Genomic DNA, 18,038 nt, shown 5'->3' on the forward strand with positions numbered 1-18,038 from the left:
GCGAAACTGACGAATGGACCAAGACGAGGCAGAGCTCGGCGAACAGCGCAAGCAATACTAGCTTCAGGCAAGTCCACAACACTGATAATGTCTTTTGCGATGAGCTCCTCTATGCAGGACTTGAGAATGTCGTAGGCAGCTGACAGACCTGGACGCCCGACGTACTGGACGAGGTCTGCACGGTCAATGAATGCCGAGTCAGAGGCGTCCATCATGTTGCTAGTCGTCAGGACAAGCACATTGGGATGAGCCTTGAGGAGGTCGAGTCGAGTCAAGAGGACATTGACCACCCGCATTGTATCACTGGGGTCGTTGCTCTGCGAAGACAAGGTACGCGATCGTGTCAAGCTCTCAATCTCATCAATGAGCACACACACGAAAGCATCTTCATTTTCAGTGAGCTCTTCAATCTTGTCGTCGTCAGCAACTGTTCCCAGTCCTCAGGGGACATACTTCCTCAAAGAGCTGCGTGACGAGCTTGGCACTCTCAGAGAACCACTTGCTAAAGAGCGACGCCGCTTGCACCTCGATCAAGACACATTCAGAGTAGCGAGCGCTGAAACGGATGCTGAGCTTCTGAGCGAGTGCCTTGCAAAGACTGGTCTTTCCACCGCCGGGCGGTCCGTGAAGTAGGATGCAACGGTTGAAGGCACAGATCTGGCTGTTGACTTGACGATCCGCAAAGAGCATCATAGAGGAGACATAGCTCAGGAGTGTCTTCTGGATAGTGTTCTCGAACTGCAAGTTGCTCCATATGCCATCTGTTATCAGTACAAGATAGATCACTAGATCATATCGATACCAAGCGAAGCAGCTGGCAGAAGCATGGTACTGGCTAGTGGCTGTTCTTCATGGAAGATCGACTGCACCGCGTCTCGCAGCTGGTACATGTGGATCTGTAGCTCTGCATCCTCGAGTCTGACGATGGGTCCTGAGGATGAGACGATGCGCACACTCTCCACAGGCCAGTCGCACTCGAGCGCAGTATCCTGAGCAAGGGAAATGTAGTTGTCCCTGAGGTGTTGCTCGAGTGCCTGCGCACAACGGCGTCCGTCACCGTGCAGCGCAACCTCGATCTGTAGCAACATACTCCTGGCAAATGGTGGTGAGCGTGGAGGATGACCCGCGGCTACGGCACCTCAAATCGGGTCCTCTGCTGCAGACACAGGTCGTCATTGCCCTTGCTATTGGTATAACGACGTTCCTGGCCTTTTGCATACTCAGACAGCGCTGGGCGCGGCTATATCAGTACAGGAAATATCTAGACTGCCCAGAACCGCCGCCGTTGCGCCCAGGGCTCTTTGGATGGCTCGTGGATCTCTTCCAGATCGATGACCGACAGATCCTTGCCACCGCCGGCCTCGACGCGGTCGTCTTCCTTGCCTTCTTCAAGATGGCCATCAAGTTTCTTGCGACAAGTGCGTTCTTTGGATTGACGGTCGTGGTTCCAGTGCGCTACAAGTTTGATACAGATGATGCTTGGGGAAACTTGACGTCGGTGTCCGTCACGCCTTTGAAGCACCACGAGAAGCCCAAGACTTGGCTATGGTCTTATGTGGCGTTCAGCTACTTCTTTACGCTGCTCGTCTGGTATTTTCTAGCCCAGACGACGCGAAAGGTCTCGGCACTGCGACAAGAGTACCTTGGAGATCAAACGACAGTGACGGACAGGACAGTGCGTTTGTCGGGTGTGCCAACAGAGCTGAGAAGTGAAGAAAAGCTGGAGCGGCATATTGGGAGTCTCGGTATTGGCGCGGTGGATAAGGTTGTCATCTGTAGACACTGGGGAGAGCTTGACAGGCGCATGGAGGAGCGCAATCACATTCTGCACTCAATCGAAGAGTGTTGGGCAGTCTATGCAAGGCATGACAGCAAGCGACCCAAGATGCGACTTGGTTTCTTTGGCCTCGCAGGACGCTCAACGGATTGTATTGACTACTACACGATGAAGTTGCGTATGATTGACGACGCCATCACAGCGATGAGACGAGAGAAGGACGCCTTCAAGCCGACGGCCATGGCATTTGTGACATTCAAGCGCGTCTCGAGCGCGCAGCTCGCTGCTCAAGCAGTCCTGGATCCACGTCCACTCAGTCTGGTGGCACGGCTGGCGCCAGCCCCCGGAGATATCATCTGGAGCAACGTATATCGCACACGCTCTGGACGCATCATACGACAGTGGATTGTCTTTCTCCTCGTTGTCATCACCACAGTTCTCTGGTTCATTCCAGTGGGAGCCATCTCCGTGCTGCTCAGTCCCGAAGGCATCGCCAAGATCTCGCCAGCTTTGTCCAAGTTTCTCGATGACCATGAACAATTGCATGCGCTGGCAGTGGGATTCCTGCCGACACTCGCCTATACCATCTTCTTTGCTCTGGTTCCATGGATCTTCAACTGGTTCTCCTATGTGCAGGGCTACCTCGATGTCTCGGAAGTTGAGCTTGCCGAAGTGAGCAAGAACTTTATGTTCATCTTCTTCAACTACTTCTTCGTCATTCTTGTGGCATCGAGTGGCGCGACCCTGCTCGCCCTGACAGAACTCGACACACGCAAGATTCCACAGCTTCTTGCGAGGATCTTGACGCAGCGAGCTCAGTTTTACGTGGATCTCATCATTCTTCAATGTGGCATGTTTCCATTCCGACTGTTGGAGTTTGGAACCGTCTTTCTCTATCCATTCTACAAAGCTGGGTGCAAGACGCCGCGCGACTACAACGCCCTCCGGAAAGGTCCCAACTTCAACTTTGCGTTTTACTTGCCACAATGCTTGTTTGTCTTTTGCATCTGCATTATTTACTCCATCCTCTCGCCGGCCATCTTGTGCTTTGGCCTCATCTTTTTCGTGCTTGGCTATTTCAGCTACAAGTACCAGCTCATCTATGCCATGGACCACCCACAACATTCGACTGGCAAGGTATGGCACATCATCTACAATCGCGTCATCCTGGGACTGGTGGTCTTTCAGTTCACCATGATTGGAACACTGTCTACCCAAAAAGTGCCTATTCCAACGGCCTTCATCACGCCTTTGCCGTTCTTGACGATCTATGTTGCGCAAAAGTTCTGGCATCAGTTCAGTCCCTTGGCAGACTACATTGCTTTGCGGGCCATTGAGCGTGACAGGAGCGACTCGACCACATCGCAGACGGTAGATGAGAATCGGGAAGAGGACGATGAGTACGGCCACCCGTACCTGACTTGTCCGCTGGAGGTGCCGTGGACAGCGGAGGAGGAAGAGCACAGTGCATAACGAGGCTGTCTATCTGTAGTCTTCCTGTACAAGTCACTGAGCCCACAAGTAGACTTGAAGTAGTCCTGCGCTGCCCCTCTTGATCCCTTGCGCGGATGACTTGACAACGGAGAAAGAATTCTCTTCAGACCGCACAAAAACAACGACACAACAGGTACTCGGAGATGACATGCGCAGCGCAGATGGACAACTGAATCCACCGCCAAGTGCCAAGTAAGGGCCACTCGATACCATTTACCCTTTTACTGACTCGAAACAGGCCTGATTTGGGCATTTCCACAGTGTCGTCTGATGCACTCCAAGCGGTGCTAGACAGGCGGCGGCAGCTGCTTACACAGCTCTTCTTCCTGTCCACTTACACCGATGTGCCGCTAGAGCAGGAAGGCCTTGATGATCCGGACTTGGAGCGCTTCCTGGCTACGAACGAAGGCCACTTCAAACAATCTACTTTACCTGTGCCTGCGCCGCGGATCAAGGGCTATGAAGTCGCACCCTTGCCAACACTTTCTGCAGCAGTAGATCTGACGCTTTGGTTGCGGGCTGCCTCGTACCAGCCGATGCATGATTTGATGGAAGGTGCCAACAAGGTCGTCACAACAGAGGCCTGGCTTGCCTCAATTCAAGAGCAAAAATGGATCAAGACTTGCAAACGCATTGAGCAGCTCAAGCAGCAAAACAAATGGTCGCTTCGGCAGCCTGTCAAGCCTGTCATTGCACGGCGAAAGGCACACCATGACTTTATGCTCGATGAGATGGCCTGGATGCAAACTGATTTTCGTGAAGAGCGAAAGTGGAAGATGGCTATGGCCTGTGAGATGGCGTATGCCGTCAAGGCATGGCATGAAGCAAGTGATAAGCGGTCGTTGACCATTTCTGCTTCGCCTGTACAGCATCTCAGCCAACCGACCACGGAGCCTTCTTTGGAACACCCGATGCCTGACTTGCCTATTTTTGGACCTCCAGCGCCATTCAATGATGCGATACCAGATTCACCTGTTGTTCCTGTCAGCAAGTTTTCCTGCGGTGCCGTTCAAGTCAAGCCGAGCAAGAAGCGGAAGCGGCAAGTCATTATACCCGGTCCACCCTCGGAACACCGTCGCAAGACGATCCTTACGCTCTCTGTTCGGCCGCCGATGCCACCACCAGCAGACAGACCCAAGTCGACCTGGACACCCGAGATGGACGATGCGTTACTTGGCTATGTCACAGAGTATCAGCATAACTGGGATCTCATCGCGAACGCACTCACGCCCTCCAACATGCTTGTTGCTGTGGCTGATCGCAAAACATCGTGGGACTGCTTTGAGCGGTGGATACAAATCGATGTGCGTGCGAACGATGCCCTCTTCACAGGCCCGCATGCTCGATTAGTGCAATCCAAGGTGGATGATTTGATTCGTGCCCCCAAGACTGAACGTCGCAAGTCGATTGTTGCTCAGCCACCCCTCTTCAAGAAGCAACGACAGTTCAGCTTGTTTGATGCTATGCGCAAGGTGCAGCGGAAACGTGAAAACACCACCAAGCCAGCTGTGCCGCCCAAAAAGGTGGAGACAAAGACACCGCCGGTGGTTCCGTCCCCAGCGCACTTGTCACAAATGAAGTATGAGCGTGATCAACAAATTGCGCGAGCCTTTCAAGAGAGCAAGAATCAGCAGCTTCTTGCCATGCAGCAGCAACAACAACGTATGGCAAAAGGTCCGCCGACACCTGCGCAAATCGCTCAATTGCAAGCAGCTAGACAAACGCACGCACGTCAGCAATTGGCACAGCAACAACATCAGCAAGCGCAACAACAAGCACAGAATGGTGCTGTGAGTGTAGCACTCAATGGATCCATTTTGAATGGTCGCCCGGTACAGGTGTCAAGACCGTCGCTGGTTGGGCAGATGCCAGCACGGCCTGGCTCTCAGGGAACGCCGTTTGCATTGCCGAATGGCACAACGCTGCGGATCCCAGCAGGTCAACGACTGACGCAGGAGCAAATGGCCAAGTTGTTGCAAGAAGCACGTGCAGCAAAGGGGTTATCCCCTGGACAGCCCATGTCTCAAGCAGCGCAGCAAGTGCAGTTGCAACAACAGCAGCAGCAGCAGCAGCAGCTTCAACAACAACAGTTGGCGAAACAGCAGCAGCAGCAGCAGGCGCAGGCCTTGGCACAGCAAGCACGGTCACCGAAACCTGCTCCCAAGTCAACGGAGAAGGCTCGCTAGTATCGAGACACGGATCAGCGTAACATTTTTTGTACTTTCTACTGTAAAATGAGAGTCTATATTTGGTCCTTTGATTCTATTTTGGTGGCAGCGTTCTTGACGCATGCAACCATGCATTGCGCAGTTTCAGGGGGGAAATAAGTCTAGACTCGTTTTGCTGTTCGAGTGGCCTGCCTTTGGAGAAGTCAACGCCGGCAGTATTCCGCTCTGGCGTAAGCGAGCATGCGTGGTGGTGTACACGGCTTGTCTATTTGTCTACTGTTGATCAGGTGGAGACCAGACAGGAGTGATGCTCAGGTATGTTGTAAAAAGGCCCTCCTCTCAGTCCAAGCTGTTGCCAGCAGCTCATTTTCTCTTTGAAACAGTCAATCATGTCTCATCACAAACACGGACACGTCGTCAACGTTCATGAAGATTCCAACGTCAGCGCCGTCTTGGCGGACTTGCCGGATGATGTACGCAAGTATACGCACACGGAACTTCATGAGGTGAATTCCTTTTGCGTGAACAAGGATGCACCCACGTGGGTGCTTGACCAACTCAACCAGCATCGCTACGTCCATTCCGTTGAACGACAGACGACATTCAAGCACGCTTTCCAACCTGTTACGCCAGGTCCCAAAGTCCAGACGACAGCACCTTGGGGACTTGCCCGATTGAGCAGCAATGGACCGCTTGGCGAAGCCGAAGCCGATACTGTAGGCGAGCCAATTTACACGTACAAGTACAATGGCAGTGTTGCTGGTTGTGGCGTGACGGTGTATATGCTCGATACGGGTGTCATGACGGATCATGAGGGTTTTGAAGATCGCGTAACGGCACCAGAGGCTGCCAACTTTGCCTATCCCGGAAAGCTTCAAGCGGATGAAGTTGGGCATGGCACGTTTGATGCTGGGATTGTTGCTTCAACCCTGTATGGTGTTGCCAAGAAAGTCAAAGTTGTGAGTGTTCAGGTCTTTGGCCTGGATGAAGTCGATAATGTACCGATCCTGGCTGGCATCAACTGGGTCTTGCAGCAGTCAAAGCAGGATGAAGGGCAATCCATCATGTTTATGCCGATTGAGGGGGAAGTCAATGTTGCTGTGGAACGCGCCGTGAAGATGGCCATTCGCAACAAAGTCCACGTTGTCGTGGCTGCTGGCAATGCTGGCGTTGATGCAGGGGAGACATCACCTGCTCGAATGTCCACCCACACACCCGTCATCAGCGTTGGTGCAAGTCGTATTGATGACTCTTTTGCATCCTACAGCAACTTTGGACCAGCCGTGTCGTTGCATGCACCGGGATCGAGTATCTTGTCTGCTGCACCACAGAGCTCGACAGCGTCGACCGTGCGCAGTGGTACATCGCCAGCTTCTGCACATGTTGCTGGGTTGCTGGCGATGTACCTGTCTGATCCGGCTCACAAGTACCTGTCGCCAGCAGAGGGTAAAGCATTATTATTGAAGCATGCAACGGAGAGCGTCAAGCTGACTGAGGAAGCTGAAGCAGCCGAGACGACACGCAAGCTAGCGCACCTTTCACTCGCTTAAAAGCGTAGATTTATAGCACGAATGATGATTTGATGATATGACGAGAAGGTGTAGCTGTTACTGCTGTAGCTTTGTTGGTGCGGGTGACCTTCAGAACTCACAACACCACCACACACGCTCGATCTTTCATTGCTTTATTGCTAGAGCTCAGGCCATGTCACAGCTACTGCCGCTAGAGTAAGTGATGCTCCGCTCTTCAATGTGTCTTCTTGTCTGTTCTTTCCTCTGCTGTAAACCACGAAGCTGTGCGAATTGCCGAGCGATGCGCTAGACTGGTTGATGTGATGAGCTTTGGGATAGTCCTGCGAACAAAGGATTATCCTCTTCTGTCTTCATCTTAGGCTAGGTCCGGGGTCTGAGGCTATGAAGCTAGCTGCGCCCGTGGCAGGCTGTTGCTGTCCGTGCCGACACTGGTCTGCCACACAAGCCAGAAGGCAGTACCATCCATGAGCCTGAATTGGCACTTGTTTGACGTGCGCATCAGTGCTGTATGCAATAAGAATCGAGTGGATGAGACAAGCAGAGGAGAGGCAGCACACGGCAGACACAGTGTTGCCACTCACACATGCAAAATGCTAACACGACAAAAGACTGGTGGACAAGTGCGTTGGGAGTCAGATATGGGTGATTATGAAGGGGGACAAGGAGTTCTCTGGGCGGCTTGTTGGGTTTGATGACTATGTGAATATGGTGCTGGAGGATGTGACGGAGTATGATTCTGGGGCGAAGACTGGGGGCAAGTCTGTGGTGCACTCGAAACACGCTGAGATGCTGCTGAATGGCAATGGCATCTGCATGGTAGGCCCCTCTCTGCCTCTTTACTACTGTACTCTCTTGCTAACTCTGGCTGTAGCTTGTGCCTGGCTCGAGTCCGTAGATGTGTCCCATAGCAGAAAGAGCAGTCACAGGGTAAGGGACACACAAAACAGCAACAGGCAACACTCAAGGACAAGACTCAGTGGACAAGACCCATAGACAGAGACAGAGCAGAGCAGAGACAGACAGCAAGCACCATGTCGCGACTCTCAGAATACCAGGTCGTAGGCCGAAAGCTCCCAACAGAGAAGGAGCCAGTCCCCAAGATCTACCGCATGCGTCTCTTTGCGCCCAACACTGTATGCTATACTACTTGATACTATACTCAATGCAAGGCTAACCGCACAGGTCGTCGCAGAGTCACGTTTCTGGTACTTCATCAAGCAGATGCGCAAGTTGAAGAAGGCATCCGGTGAGATCATCGCCGTCAACCAGATCCTCGAGAAGCGTCCACTCAAGGTCAAGAACTTTGGTCTCTGGCTGCGATACGATTCACGCTCCGGCACACACAACATGTACAAGGAGTACCGTGCCATGTCCCGCGTCGATGCCGTTGAGCAAATGTACAGCGACATGGCAGCTCGCCACCGTTCGCGATTCCGATCCGTCCACATCCTCAAGGTCGTTGAGCTCGAGAAGACGGCAGATGTCAAGCGTCCATACATCAAGCAGCTCCTCGACCCAAAACTCAGGTTCCCCCTCCCGACCAGGCTTCCCAAGCAGGCCGGAGCAGGCAAGAAGATCTTCTCTGCCCAGCGTCCTGCGACTTGGTACTAGACTTCTTGACGTTATATACCTCTTTTAGCGCTAGTGAAAAAGCCCTTTCTGCATCCACCCTGACTATAACTACTACTACAAGTGCTTGTCCCATGCCATGAATACCATCTTGAGCGCGTCTGTCTGGTGTGAAGTCCACGGGCCAGTCAACATCTTCTGTACGCAGGCCATGGAACAGGCAGCGCAGCCAGACACACAGACACAGACACAGACACAGACAACGACATCCTCCGCTACGAGTGCTGCAACAGCGCAACAGACCCACCCTCTTCCACCGCGCTCCTCCAAAGCATCCTGCGCATCATGCAGCTTCACCCTCCCACCTGACCTGCAAAGCAGCGCTGCACCTCTCCTCAAAACACAAGATGGCAACCACGTCTACCTCTCACAACGCCATCCAACCGATCCTGAACGCTATAAAATCCTACGCAGCAGTTGCATCCGTGCCTTATCCGGAGAAATGGTACCCGGTCGTAGCGGACCCATTTTCTTTGGTGATCCGAGTATTGGGTATAACATTGCAACCATCTTTCGCTTGACTGATCATGCTGCTGGTGGGAGTACGAAGCGTACTTTTTGCTTCATGTGTACGAGCACGGAAGAACAAGATCTACTGAGGAGCTATACATTCATTACAGATCGTTTTGCAGCATTGGTGGAGAAATTGGTGGCAGCTTCACAAAATGCAACGCAACACGCTGTAGAAGCACAGGTGGAGTCGAGTATCGGCTTGCCGGTGGGTGAATCTATTGCATCGACACCTGCGCTGGTACCACAGGGTTTCCTACGCACAAAAGGACGTGCTGCTGCGTGTGGCTTGCCTGAATTGACGGGGATGCCGGATGTGTTTGTGCAAGTACATGCTGTCTTTGCTTGGCTGTTGCGTGCATGGATGCAGCATTTTGATGGGAAAGATGCCATGTCCTCTGCAGACAGTGTTTTGAACTGAGCTAGGTGTGACTTTCAAAGTTTGATTATGATGTATCCTTTAATGTACAGAGAGGCTCCCTTCCCACATCTCTATGAACCTAGCGTGAATTAACACTTGCAGTCGAGCACCTCCAAGATGGCAGGACCAGCAAGGATGTTGGAGTCATTGGGCACATCCGTTGATGCAGTGGCAACAACATACACCTGACCAAAGACATTGGCAGGGATGTTGGCGCTCAAGATACCATTAGCACCAACAAAGGCCTTGACAGGGGTCACTGTCAATCCATTGATGAAGTGAAGGTAGTAAGCCGTGTTGGGCTGCAATGTGATGTTGGCCTTGAAGGTGATGTAGTCGTTTGTGACGTCCAAACCAGAGGCGGGCACACCGGCCGTCACCATCAAGGTAGGGAAGGCCTTGACTGGGAGTGCTGGGTTGGTTGCCGGGCACGACGTGATGAAGGCCGAAGCGAGGGAGTACACCTCGTTGAAGTCAAGGGGTGTGTCGAAGGGTGTTGCAAAGGGACGCAAGCCCAAGTTGCTTCGAATGAACGAAGAGTGACGTGCTTCAACCGTAACAATGGCAGCTGCGGCCGTCAAGTAGGCCGAGTTATCAATGAATGAGGCAGCGCCAATGTAGGCGGATACACCAACACCTTCAAGGACACTGGCAAGCGAGACAAAGTCCTTGACGGATTTGTAGCCAAAGTTGTACATGCACTCGCCTGTTGCGGCAATGCCAGCAGACTTGAGCGCAGCCGTCAAGAAGTTGACGTGCGTCGCTTCGTCAGAGGCAATCTTCTTGAGATTGTCGTAGAAGTTCAAGCTGAAACCAGCGGCAAGGAAGTCTGCCTGGGTGAACTTGGCAAGACCGCCGCGGTAGAAGGCATTCTCGAGGTGCTCGAGGGTCTGTCAAGATTAGCAATCAATCCATTCAAGTGAGGAAACGTACAAGAGCATAGTTGAGGACGACACCGTCGTTGATGGCCGACTGGCGCTTGTCAACAGCAGTGGCTGCAGCGAGTGAAAAGAGTGTAGCAAGTGAGAATCGCATGGTGAAAGAGTGTCGGGGTTGCTGGGTGATGGTTGGGAAAGGGATGACAAGCGACAAGCGGTGATGTTATAGCGGAGGGAGGGCCATTCTCGCTGTGTTGTGCTGCGCTGCTGCGTACATTCCTAGGCCTCAAAGGCGTGGCCGGGGCTAACATGGCCAAGAATCATGGGGGAAGGCTCTGCTTCAGATGGCCGAGGACAGGCGTCCATGCCGACTTCATGGGAAACTTCAGGGCAAGAGGCAGAGCATTTCCTGAGCTTTGGGCAATGAGCGGAAGAGCGAGCCCGAAATTTAGCATTGGTTGTTGACAGCTGACAGATTACGTCGTTGACCTCCTTGAGAATAGCTCAGAATGGACACGATGGAGCTTAAAGCGGATGGAGAAGGTAATCTTTACCAAGGAGAGGATAGCACACGTTCAGGCCCAAAGGAGGCTCGTCTGCGATTTCTATTCGCTGGCTGTCGGGTGTGTTGTTGTTCCCCTTGCTCAAAACCAAACAATTGGCTGGACATTGTTGAAAGCGGTTCTTGGAATGCAATCTCCCTCACGTTTATCACGCCCAGATCAGTTTCCACATTCAAGGCTGTTGACTGTTGTATGCGATTGTATCATGATTCATGTAACATGTATGTCTACGACTAGAGCTTACTAAGCTTAGCCTTACTGGCTCTATCTACGTGCACAACGAGTTTTCCCGTGTTCTTGCCGTCAAACAACATTTGCAATGCTTGCGGAAGCTGCTCAACGGAACCCTTCACGACATGCTCTTGCTTCGTGAGCTTACCCTGCGAGTACCACTCAGCAAGCTTCTCGCGCGCGCTGTCGTACTCCTTCTCATAGTCGAAGACGATGAAACCCTCCATACGGATCCTTTGCGAAATGATGTTTGTGTAATACGCCGGGCCAACGGGCTTAGCTTTCAGATACTGAGAGACCGCGCCGCAAATGACAAACACGCTCTTGAAAGCAGCCCTCTTAAAGCAATTGTCGAGGACTTCTCCACCGACGTTGTCGAAGAAGAAATCGATAAAGTTTGGCGTGACCTTGCAAAGATCCTTGTAAAAAGTCTTGGACTTGTAGTCAACAGCCTCGTCGAATCCATTCGCCTTCAGGAACTCGCACTTCTCCTTTCCACCAGCAATACCGATGACTCTCATGCCATAAATCTTGGCAATCTGACCAGCCATGATTCCTGTTGCTCCAGCGGCTCCTGAGACGACAACGGTTGAGCCCTTTGGCTTGTCTGCGATGCGGCCACAATTGATCATGCCAAAGTAGGCAGTCAGAGCAGTCATGCCAAGCACGCTTTGGTAGTCTCCAGGGACGATACCGTGCTTGCCCACCAGCTTGAGAGGCTCAACGTGTTTTGCCTTGATGGTGGCATACTCTGTCCAGCCGGTCGTAGCAAGGACATAGTCGCCGGCCTTGTACTCGGCCGACTTGGATGCCACTACTTCAGAAATGGCAGAACCACGCATCACCTCGCCAATCTTGACAGGAGGTACGTAGCTGCGCGCATCATTCAGCCAGCCGCGCATGGCTGGGTCGAGCGAGTACACGGAACCGCGAAGAAGTAGCTCACCATCTTTAAGGTCAGCAGCTGAGAGCGGCTTGTTTGTGCGCGTCTCAAATGTGCTGCTTGTGATGGTCGACTGAGGACGCTCTTTGAGATGCACAGACTTGAACATGACGATAGATGCTTGATGAATGAGTAGCAGACTCGACAGATGAGGAGAAAGCGCGGGATTATAAAGCTTTGAAATGTCGTTGTAGCCCCCACGTCTCGAAATGGCATCTCCGGACTGCGCCTGGCTGTGGCACAGCACCATCGGACGCAGACAATCGCCGCTGTCCGTGAGGCCCAGGCAGCAGGCTAGGCTATCCTCTCAGCTTCACTGTATGTACTGATACTATTCAGTTGGTCAATTGAATCAGAAGGCTTCAATTGATAGGATTGTACAATTTGTGGATATAGAAATAGTAAGGTCTCGAACTTCAAGGATGCTCTAAAGTCTGGCAAACGCCAGGGGTACTTCCTCCATCAAGGACAGCCAGTCACTGACGCAAGGCATTGGAGCCGGTGCAATATCTCTCGCTGAAACAGAGCCCAGTGCATTGACCACAAAAATAGCTGCCAACTTGGTAAGACGACCCTCTAGCGGCACACGATGACCTTCGCGATGCGTTTGCACGACCGGCTGTCTACAGTCTGATGCGAGTGCCATGCTCCATCTGTTCGGGATGATCTTGTCGCCAATGCAGTAGTACAGCAGGCAAGGCGTAGTGATGTCGCGGTAGAGAGGAGCAAAGCGAAACGTCGGGACTTTGCAGCCGCTAAAGAGTACGGCAAATTTGAAGGCCGGATGTGCAATGAGCGGTAGGTTGCATTCTGCTGCAAGAGCGGGATTCTCAAGCAGTGATGCGAGTGCAACACCGTATGCAGCTCCCTGACTGAACCCGATGATACCATCGAAAGGTCCCTCTGTCTCTAGGATGCCTTTGAGGTATTGCAAAGCAGCTTCGAGACCAGAAAATTGGCGCTGCCAGTCGAGATAGTTGTGGTTCCAAGCATAGAGTGGACCGCCGCGCATCTTGACGGGTATTGTAGAAAGATCTTTAGAGTTGTTTGGTGACAGCGTGATGTGTGCTGTTGGGAAGTAGAAAGAAGATCCAGGCAAGTTGCTCTCAATATCTGCACAGAGTTGTTTTGTCCAGGCCTGGAAGATGCCTCCGGACTGTCCAAAACCATGTAAGCACAGGATCTTTGCCATAATGAAGGTAGTGTAGTGTTCAGTGCAGGTTGACTACTAACATGTGGTAGGCGAGCAGTGGTACTTGTACCTGAGCGCTGATTTCCTCGAGCGTGTGCCATCTGATGAGAAATTTCCACTTTCGGCAACCAAAAGGTACGCTGCGAAAGAGTGTACCTGAAAGCCGTTGAGTCTGTCAAAGGCAGGTGTCAGGCTCTCAAAGACCGTGATCTGCCCCGAAGACGAGACAAAGCTGTTGCGAAGGTCCCAGGGCTCGCTCAGACCTTCCCTTCTTGCCTTCCAGACGGGCAAGTCTCGGATACTTTGTTTAAGAGCAGATGAGACATGCTGGCCTGCGAGGACGATGAGTCAGACGGAAAGTATGCTCCTCTCTAGAAGTTTTTGAGGGCATGAATCAAGTCTTCTGAAAACACTCATAGCAGAGTAAGCAGACATATCGTAAGTAAAATGTTTAGCTGTTCACAGAGGCCTGATGTTGACGGACAAGTACTCTGAGGCTTGAGGCATCAACGACACAGGCTTGATTGTCCCGTTGTCAGCCTTTACACGCTGGCAAGCGGTGTGGGTCACACCCGGATGTATAAGTCTTAGCAATCCCAACCGAGCCATTACTTGAGATGCCTATGGCAAAGAAGAGGTCGAGACACGGGTCATCCCGGTCGCTAGCTGAGCACAGAGTAACGTATCCAAGCAGCCATACCCAGCTCGAGTGGACATATCTAGAAGTGGTGTCAGGAGCAAGGAAGAGTCACTGGCGGGAGTGCACGTGCTGCCTCTTGCCAACACCACAGATCGCGCACATCAATCGCGCTTTCACGTTCGCTCTCTCGAAGCAGGCGTCCCCTGCCGCTCCTCGCGCCTCGTTCGCCATGGTACAGTTCTATCAGGATACGCTCCTCTACCTAACGGATACTGAAAAGCGTACGCTCGCCACAGACTTGACACGATCGCGCGCGCTAACCTTCCACTAGTTGTCATCAAAAAGATTGAAATATATGGCGGAGAGGGTGCGCCGATTGTCATTGCGCCAAAGAAGGGCAAGGACATGCGCTATACAGTCATGCGCGACCAAGCGCCCGTTGAGTTTGTGCAAGATCCCGAAGCGGCCGGCTTGCCCGTGTCGCTCCTCAAATTGACACAGGCGGATAACCTCGAAATCAAGTTTACATTTACGCTGAAGCAAGGCGCGCTATCGGGCTTCACCTTTGCGACTGGATCGTGTGTCGCTGAGATTGAGCGACTCTTTACAGCTGGCTACCATGCCGACAGCAACATTCAAAAACACAAGAACGTGCGCTTGCTCGGACACTACAATGCCGGCAATGGAGACTTCCCCGTCGAGATTGAGTACATTCATCAATGGACGCCCGATTCTGTTGCTACACACGGCTGGAAGTGCGTCTGCAGCTTTGCGGAATTCAACGCAAAGGAGAATCGCTTCAGTACCTTGGCCTTTGTTCCGTTTTGGGTCCAGCATAGAGATATTGACGAGGTCGGGGCACTACCGAAGCGGCCTTCACGTCTTGCCATGCCATCTTATTCAAGCAGTGCCGAAGACTCACATCGCCCGGAATCACCGGATATCATGACGCCTGGTTTGGAATCAGCGCCGGCCTTTGAGCCGCTCATGTCGCTGACCACGCAAGCGGATGAAGATGAGACTCCGGATGATGGGCCTGTCTTTCGTGCCACCTTGGCTGGTCTGGAGGGCAAGACGGCTGCTTTTCGATTGCGCGTGAAGAAGCTTATCAAGCGTGCATCCGAGGCGCGCGAGTACTATCGTGCGTGGTCAGAGGCACAGCAACGGCTTCAACAAAGTATGTTTGCCATTGCAGACACGAATCCTTCTGCCATGAAACCTATTCTTGACAGCTACTTGGGCACAGCGTTTCAAAAGCTCTGTACGTTCCGCGATTACGAGGATCGGTTATTGCAACTTTACATTATTGATCCGTTGCGGAAATTGTATGAGCAGGACATCAAGGCCGCGGAGGGAAAGAAGCGTGAGTTTGAGGAAGAGTCCCGAGATTACTATGCATTTGTGAGTCGCTATCTCAGCAAGAAGCATGATGCGAGCAAGAAGCTCGAAAAGGATGGCAAGTACTCTACACGCAGGAAGAACTTTGAGCTCAAGCGATTCGACTATTACTGCTACATGCAGGATCTCCATGGCGGTCGTAAGGAACAGGAAGTGTTGAGGCAAATGACACTGTTCTCTGAGAAGCAAAGTGATGCATTACTCAAAGTCGGCAGTACGATCCAGGAACTCAAGCCTGCGCTAGATGGGCTTTTGCTCGAAGTTGAGAATGCTCGCAATGACTTCAGACTCGCCCGGACGGAACGAGAAGAGAAGCGTCGACTGATAGAGAAAAATGAAGAACAGGATGAGCCCATCGAAGCTGAAGCGCGGCGCAAAGAAGGTATACTGTGGGCGCTTGCCAAGCCTGGTCTTCACACAGATCCCAAAGTTGTTCAAAAACTCAATTGGCACAAGTTTTGGGTTGTTCTTGCTGGTGGACAGATTTCAGAGTACCGGGATTGGAAGGAAGGCGTCAACCATACTGGTGACCCTATCGACTTGCGCATGGCGACTGTCAGAGTCGCTCGCAATGTGGATCGACGCTTTTGCTTTGAGATAATCACACCGCACATCAAGCGTGTCTATCAAACGACAGGCGAGGAAGAGCTCGAATCTTGGATCAAGCACATTACTGCTGCTATTGAGGGCTTGCTTGATGGCAGTGCTTCGCAAAAATCATTTGACATTGAGCGTGTCCAGCATAACAGAGAAGTGAAGCAGACTGGCGGCAATGCAGGTGCCATCTTTGGCAGCTCAGGCAGTCGTCGGTCAACGCTCAGCACTGAGTTGCTTCGCAACAATAAGGAAGATGCACGCCGGTTATTGAGTGTGCTACGTGACGCTGACCCGATGAATGGCATGTGTGCGGATTGTGGCAGTACCAGCAAAGTCGAGTGGTGCAGCATCAACCTGGCAGTGATTTTGTGTATTGAGTGTTCTGGTGTGCATCGCTCCCTTGGCAGCCACATCTCGAAAGTCAGGTCGTTGACAATGGACAGCAGCTTCAATGCAGACTTGGTGGATTTAATGTGTCAAATTGGCAACCGGGTGAGCAATGCCATCTATGAGGCGACGTTGTGTCGCATCAATGCAGCTTTGAAACCGACAGACAAGTCTACGCCAGAGACGCGGACACGCTTCATCACTGCCAAGTATGTGGATCGTTCTTTTGTTGAGTACCCCTCCATTTCACCAAATGATGTCTTGCTTGGTAGTTTGGCATCCGGCAATGTATCGGCTGCGTATGGCGCCCTAGCGTCGCGTGCTGACCCGAACGTCGTGGATGAACATGGCCAGTCGGCGTTATTGCTCTCTTTGATGAGCTTGTCGCCGCCCTCGTCACCCACAACCACGGCGAGCGGATTCACCCTGCGTGACGAATCAACCTTTCCCCTGGCAGAATTGCTCATACAACATGGTGCAGAGCTGCCTGCGGATACGAGCAAACTGTCACAGCAGGCTAAGAATTACATCTCTGGCAAGTTTCGACAGGAAGCAGCAACTGTGGCACCTTTACAACGGTCCATCAGTAATGCTAATGCGTCGATTGTCAATGGTGCGCATAAGCTGCAGAAGCGAATCAGCAGTAGTGGGCAACGGATGATGCTGAAGCAGCAGCCGGCCAAGTAATGAGTGATGATTTGGGTGAAGTTACTATTCTATATCTGACATGATTGTAAAAGCCAAGATATCTTCCTGCTTGGGCCCCTCTGTGAAGGCTCTGTCCTCAATCTCTGCCATTCTCTGGTCAGTGGTCACCCTCCTCCCTTGAATTTATTTCTGAGCACTGACGACGCTCAAACGCGAACCTCCCAAGACGATCCTTCTTCCGCATACATCCACCTTAGAAACGACATGGACAAGATCAAGGTAAGGCGACACCCTGCCAGAGACGCGCCCATGCTAATTCTGGCATAGGAGAAACTCGCTGCGCTGCGTACAGAGACCGATGCCGCTACAGCCAAGCATGAAGAGGCTGCAGGACGCGTCAAGATCCTTGAACAGGAAAACACGCAGAAGGAGCAGGAGATTGCTAGTTTGACGCACAGGAATGGTTTGTTGGAGGCTGAAGTGGATAAGTTGGAACAGCAGGTCAAGGAGCTCAAGAACCAGGCTGATGATGAGAGTGGTACTCGCGTAAGGATGAACGATACCTTGGCATGGTCGAGGCTAATTGGCAGAACACGAATGAATCTCTTTCGCGCAAGGTGCAGCTCCTAGAAGAAGAGCTCGAAACGAACGACAAGAACCTGCGTGAGACGACAGAGAAGTAAGACGAATGCATGAATGGGAGGGCAGGCTAACAGACAGGCTGCGACAGGTGGACGTCAAGTCAGAGCACTTTGAACGACGCGTGACTGGCTTGGAGCAGGAACGCGATGCCATTGAGAAGAAGTACGAGGAGTTGCTCGAGAAGTACAACACGACAAAGGCTGAGCTGGATGAAGTGATGAAGCAGCTTGATGATCTTTGAACTTGTAGGTCTGATATTGTTCTACAAACAACTTCATTCGCCTGCCATGTCCTGCGCTAGGCTACTTCTTCTTTGCCTTCTTTTCGCCTGTGATGGTGCGCCAAGTCTTGAGACACAGCTCGCTGACTCCTTGATCTGCCAATGCGT

The 18,038-nt window shown here is 52.2% G+C and overlaps 12 protein-coding genes across 12 annotated transcripts; 8 read left to right on the forward strand and 4 right to left on the reverse strand.

Annotated features, from left to right (window-relative positions):
• Positions 1-63: 63 nt before the first annotated feature.
• Positions 64-1,088, reverse strand: BCR37DRAFT_387223 (ATPase family associated with various cellular activities-domain-containing protein; the record flags this gene model as incomplete). The annotated part of the gene is made up of 4 exons (XM_040870519.1): positions 64-119; positions 149-410; positions 454-761; positions 803-1,088. The coding sequence occupies 4 exons, from the start codon at positions 1,086-1,088 to the stop codon at positions 64-66; spliced, it is 912 nt and encodes a 303-aa protein (XP_040725387.1).
• Positions 699-3,323, forward strand: BCR37DRAFT_314552 (uncharacterized protein). The gene has a single exon (XM_040866945.1). The coding sequence runs from the start codon at positions 1,100-1,102 to the stop codon at positions 3,248-3,250; it is 2,151 nt and encodes a 716-aa protein (XP_040725388.1). The 5' UTR covers positions 699-1,099; the 3' UTR covers positions 3,251-3,323.
• Position 3,324: 1 nt separating this feature from the next.
• Positions 3,325-5,643, forward strand: BCR37DRAFT_315049 (uncharacterized protein). The gene is made up of 2 exons (XM_040866949.1): positions 3,325-3,463; positions 3,510-5,643. The coding sequence occupies exons 1-2, from the start codon at positions 3,420-3,422 to the stop codon at positions 5,455-5,457; spliced, it is 1,992 nt and encodes a 663-aa protein (XP_040725389.1). The 5' UTR covers positions 3,325-3,419; the 3' UTR covers positions 5,458-5,643.
• BCR37DRAFT_314804 (peptidase S8/S53 domain-containing protein) lies at positions 5,447-7,304 on the forward strand. The gene has a single exon (XM_040866946.1). The coding sequence runs from the start codon at positions 5,829-5,831 to the stop codon at positions 6,987-6,989; it is 1,161 nt and encodes a 386-aa protein (XP_040725390.1). The 5' UTR covers positions 5,447-5,828; the 3' UTR covers positions 6,990-7,304.
• Positions 7,305-7,580: 276 nt separating this feature from the next.
• Positions 7,581-7,796, forward strand: BCR37DRAFT_333188 (like-Sm ribonucleoprotein; the record flags this gene model as incomplete). Its single annotated transcript, XM_040867090.1, has 1 exon — positions 7,581-7,796. A coding segment is annotated over one exon (216 nt), but the record flags the coding sequence as incomplete, so codon positions are not given.
• Positions 7,797-7,946: 150 nt separating this feature from the next.
• On the forward strand, positions 7,947-8,644 carry BCR37DRAFT_409972 (ribosomal L18ae protein family). The gene is made up of 2 exons (XM_040872167.1): positions 7,947-8,104; positions 8,154-8,644. Exons 1-2 carry the CDS (start codon positions 8,003-8,005, stop codon positions 8,580-8,582), a joined length of 531 nt encoding a protein of 176 aa, XP_040725392.1. The 5' UTR covers positions 7,947-8,002; the 3' UTR covers positions 8,583-8,644.
• On the forward strand, positions 8,522-10,022 carry BCR37DRAFT_315027 (vesicle coat protein). The gene has a single exon (XM_040866948.1). The coding sequence runs from the start codon at positions 8,680-8,682 to the stop codon at positions 9,529-9,531; it is 852 nt and encodes a 283-aa protein (XP_040725393.1). The 5' UTR covers positions 8,522-8,679; the 3' UTR covers positions 9,532-10,022.
• Positions 9,499-10,826, reverse strand: BCR37DRAFT_379517 (ferritin-like domain-containing protein). The gene is made up of 2 exons (XM_040869277.1): positions 10,465-10,826; positions 9,499-10,421 (listed from the first exon to the last, which is right to left on the reverse strand). Exons 1-2 carry the CDS (start codon positions 10,564-10,566, stop codon positions 9,621-9,623), a joined length of 903 nt encoding a protein of 300 aa, XP_040725394.1. The 5' UTR covers positions 10,567-10,826; the 3' UTR covers positions 9,499-9,620.
• A 379-nt stretch (positions 10,827-11,205) lies between these two features.
• On the reverse strand, positions 11,206-12,255 carry BCR37DRAFT_347028 (uncharacterized protein; the record flags this gene model as incomplete). The annotated part of the gene is made up of 1 exon (XM_040867738.1): positions 11,206-12,255. One exon carries the CDS (start codon positions 12,253-12,255, stop codon positions 11,206-11,208), a length of 1,050 nt encoding a protein of 349 aa, XP_040725395.1.
• A 318-nt stretch (positions 12,256-12,573) lies between these two features.
• BCR37DRAFT_387229 (serine hydrolase FSH) lies at positions 12,574-13,338 on the reverse strand (the record flags this gene model as incomplete). Its single annotated transcript, XM_040870520.1, has 1 exon — positions 12,574-13,338. The coding sequence occupies one exon, from the start codon at positions 13,336-13,338 to the stop codon at positions 12,574-12,576; it is 765 nt and encodes a 254-aa protein (XP_040725396.1).
• Positions 13,339-14,154: 816 nt separating this feature from the next.
• On the forward strand, positions 14,155-17,185 carry BCR37DRAFT_379522 (uncharacterized protein). The gene has a single exon (XM_040869278.1). It carries the CDS (start codon positions 14,384-14,386, stop codon positions 17,045-17,047), a length of 2,664 nt encoding a protein of 887 aa, XP_040725397.1. The 5' UTR covers positions 14,155-14,383; the 3' UTR covers positions 17,048-17,185.
• An 87-nt stretch (positions 17,186-17,272) lies between these two features.
• Positions 17,273-17,891, forward strand: BCR37DRAFT_392740 (tropomyosin; the record flags this gene model as incomplete). Its single annotated transcript, XM_040871190.1, has 4 exons — positions 17,273-17,287; positions 17,336-17,554; positions 17,599-17,687; positions 17,729-17,891. The coding sequence occupies 4 exons, from the start codon at positions 17,273-17,275 to the stop codon at positions 17,889-17,891; spliced, it is 486 nt and encodes a 161-aa protein (XP_040725398.1).
• Between the last annotated feature and the right edge of the window lie 147 nt (positions 17,892-18,038).

The sequence above is a fragment of the Protomyces lactucae-debilis genome (assembly GCF_002105105.1).
Source record: "Protomyces lactucae-debilis strain 12-1054 chromosome Unknown BCR37scaffold_9, whole genome shotgun sequence".
NCBI lineage: Eukaryota > Fungi > Ascomycota > Taphrinomycetes > Taphrinales > Protomycetaceae > Protomyces > Protomyces lactucae-debilis.

Bases quoted from the DNA above. Each gene is read 5' to 3' on its own strand.
- BCR37DRAFT_315027 (XM_040866948.1), top strand. From the start codon at position 8,680: ATGAATACCATCTTGAGCGCGTCTGTCTGGTGTGAAGTCCACGGGCCA.
- BCR37DRAFT_409972 (XM_040872167.1), top strand. From the start codon at position 8,003: ATGTCGCGACTCTCAGAATACCAGGTCGTAGGCCGAAAGCTCCCAACA. The intron at 8,105-8,153 runs GTATGCTATACT...CTAACCGCACAG, and splicing joins GTCTCTTTGCGCCCAACACT to GTCGTCGCAGAGTCACGTTT.
- BCR37DRAFT_314804 (XM_040866946.1), top strand. From the start codon at position 5,829: ATGTCTCATCACAAACACGGACACGTCGTCAACGTTCATGAAGATTCC.
- BCR37DRAFT_379517 (XM_040869277.1), bottom strand. From the start codon at position 10,566: ATGCGATTCTCACTTGCTACACTCTTTTCACTCGCTGCAGCCACTGCT. The intron at 10,422-10,464 runs GTACGTTTCCTC...TAATCTTGACAG, and splicing joins TCGTCCTCAACTATGCTCTT to ACCCTCGAGCACCTCGAGAA.
- BCR37DRAFT_314552 (XM_040866945.1), top strand. From the start codon at position 1,100: ATGGTGGTGAGCGTGGAGGATGACCCGCGGCTACGGCACCTCAAATCG.
- BCR37DRAFT_315049 (XM_040866949.1), top strand. From the start codon at position 3,420: ATGCGCAGCGCAGATGGACAACTGAATCCACCGCCAAGTGCCAA. The intron at 3,464-3,509 runs GTAAGGGCCACT...GACTCGAAACAG, and splicing joins AATCCACCGCCAAGTGCCAA to GCCTGATTTGGGCATTTCCA.
- BCR37DRAFT_379522 (XM_040869278.1), top strand. From the start codon at position 14,384: ATGCGCTATACAGTCATGCGCGACCAAGCGCCCGTTGAGTTTGTGCAA.